Here is a 2,244-nt window from a genome sequence, read left to right as displayed (position 1 = left end):
CCCTCAACTACCTAGCTAAGCATAATTAACGTCATTCTGACCCACTGGGGGGGGTTGCCGACCGGCCTCCGGCGGCTGGGGCTCCGCCTCAGACCCCGCTGCTCCTCTCGCTACGCTCGAGTCGGACGTCGGGCGGTGTCCACAACGTCTAAGGGCTCGCGAAGCGAGCACCACGGGGTCTGGGGCGGAGCCCCAGCCGCCGGAGGCAGAGTGGGAAGAAGGATTTGCTTTTGACATAGGCATGGTATTTACATGATTCGTTTCGTAGCAGAAAGGTGGGAAGACAGCTGTGTCTTCGTGGTGTCGTTTCATCGTAATAGCTATTGGTTTTGGTGGGTGGGTTTTAATTGCTTTCTAGGCCCGATAATGCGCGGATTACTGCAGGCCGTTCCATCATGGCTTTGGTCCATTTATAGACCTCGGGGAACTCCGAGCGCAGGTTGATACCGATTCGGTCGACGACGTGGTTCCATGTCACGAACGACAGGTCGGCAATGGTGATTCTGTTTCCGACCAGCCAGACAGGCTCGTCGAAGTATTTTGATTCGCTGAGGGCAGACGTTCCAAGCGCGAAACTGTCGTCGTCCATTTCCATGATCAGTTGCTCACGCTTCTCAGCCAGACGCATTTCTACAACACTGTAAATACGTCTCACTTCACTTGTGTATCTTTCGATGGCACTGGTGATGTTTTCGGGGTGAAAGTATCGGAAATGAAGGGCCTGGCCAACCATGGGTGCATGGCCTGACGCTTGGAAAAACAGCCATGACGTGATCATCGACTGCTCCGAGTAGTCCTCAGACCACAGAGAACAGTCTGGACCTACCTTCTGACACAAGTAAATCAGAATAGCACCTGACTCCCATACAGAGTGGTCGCCATTGTCATGGTCAATAATAGCAGGAATTCTTGCATTGGGGTTGATGGACACGTAGTATGGAGACCGTTGCTCATTTTTCTTGAGGTCCAAATAGAACGTTTTAAATTTGATTCCTAGCTCAGCGAGCACTACTGCTACTTTGAATCCGTTAGGTGCTGACCGGTGCGAGAATAAACTGATACCCTCCGCTGGAGGATGTTTGCGGTATTCTGCTATTCTATCTATGGTTTGTGGAGTCAGATCGTTCATCTGTCCGCTATTGCGACCAAGTCCTCCGTCAGGTCGTACATTGAATCCGTCTCTATGAGGACCCTGGCCATCGTTTGAAAACTGACCACCCTGACTTCCATTTCCATTTCCACCACCGTTCTGGTCATGGAGATTAATCGATGCCAGAGCGGTCGACAGGTTTGACACCGGCCGTCTCTGGTCCATAATTTATGTCCTATATTCTGTTAGTGAGATGTCTACTTAGCACTCGTCGTTAGCAGTGGTCAGCGACAGAACCTTAGAAGACTATGTCAAGTTACTAGATCTTAGTGCAGAGATCCTTTTAGATTCCCTCAGACTCCCTCAGACTCATTCAGACTTCCTCAGTCACATTCAGCTCGGGTTCCTTAAGCTCGCTCGAGGTGATCTCCGGTCACTGTAGCTCACATGAGGTAGCTTCTAGGGTCACTTGATCTTAATCCAGACCCCTTCAGGCTACTTCAGTGTTCTTCAGGTCTCTGAGGTCACTTGAGGCAACCTTCGAGGCAATTTTTGGGGCGGTTTTATGTCACCACAGGCAGCTTCTGAGTCACTGGGATCCCTAGAAGCTACTTCTTGAGAGTTCTTAGATCACATCAGGTCTCGAATTTACTTCCTGAGTTTCTAAGGATACTTCTGAGATCATTTGAGGTCACTTGAGGTCTCTGAGGGTCACTTGAGGTCACTTGAAGTCGATTCTGGAACAACTTCTGGGGTACCTTGAAGTCACCACAGCAGTTTCTGAGTCATTAGGGATCCTCATAGGACCCTGATGTGGTCACTTGATAAGTCACTTGAGGTCTCTGAGTACCTTCTGAGATCACTTGAGGTCATTTCTGAACAACTCTTGGCGTAGCTTGAAGTCACTACAAGTAGTCTCTGGTGTCACTGTGATCCCTAGAGGTCACTTCTGGCATAACTTGCTGAGGTCACTAAGGTAGCTTCTGAATCACTGAGTTCACTTGTGACGAGTTTGGATCTACTGGCCAGTCTGCTGGCCAGTCGTGCTATTCAAATCTACCAAGTCGGTTCTTTTGCACACTTACAAGAAGATTCTTCTTAGAATTTGGTTGATATATTAATACTGTTAGACTCGCAAACAAGTCGGATAGATT

The 2,244-nt window shown here is 49.1% G+C and overlaps 1 protein-coding gene across 1 annotated transcript; it reads right to left on the bottom strand.

Moving 5' to 3' along the window:
• Nucleotides 1-343: 343 nt before the first annotated feature.
• On the bottom strand, nt 344-1,315 carry URE2 (Ure2p; the record flags this gene model as incomplete). Its single annotated transcript, XM_018878829.1, has 1 exon — nt 344-1,315. One exon carries the CDS (start codon nt 1,313-1,315, stop codon nt 344-346), a length of 972 nt encoding a protein of 323 aa, XP_018736093.1.
• Between the last annotated feature and the right edge of the window lie 929 nt (nt 1,316-2,244).

The sequence above is a fragment of the Sugiyamaella lignohabitans genome, chromosome A, assembly GCF_001640025.1.
Source record: "Sugiyamaella lignohabitans strain CBS 10342 chromosome A, complete sequence".
Taxonomy (NCBI): Eukaryota; Fungi; Ascomycota; class Dipodascomycetes; order Dipodascales; family Trichomonascaceae; genus Sugiyamaella; species Sugiyamaella lignohabitans.
Note: the sequence above shows the minus strand (reverse complement) of the source record. Positions and strands in the feature narration are given on the sequence as shown.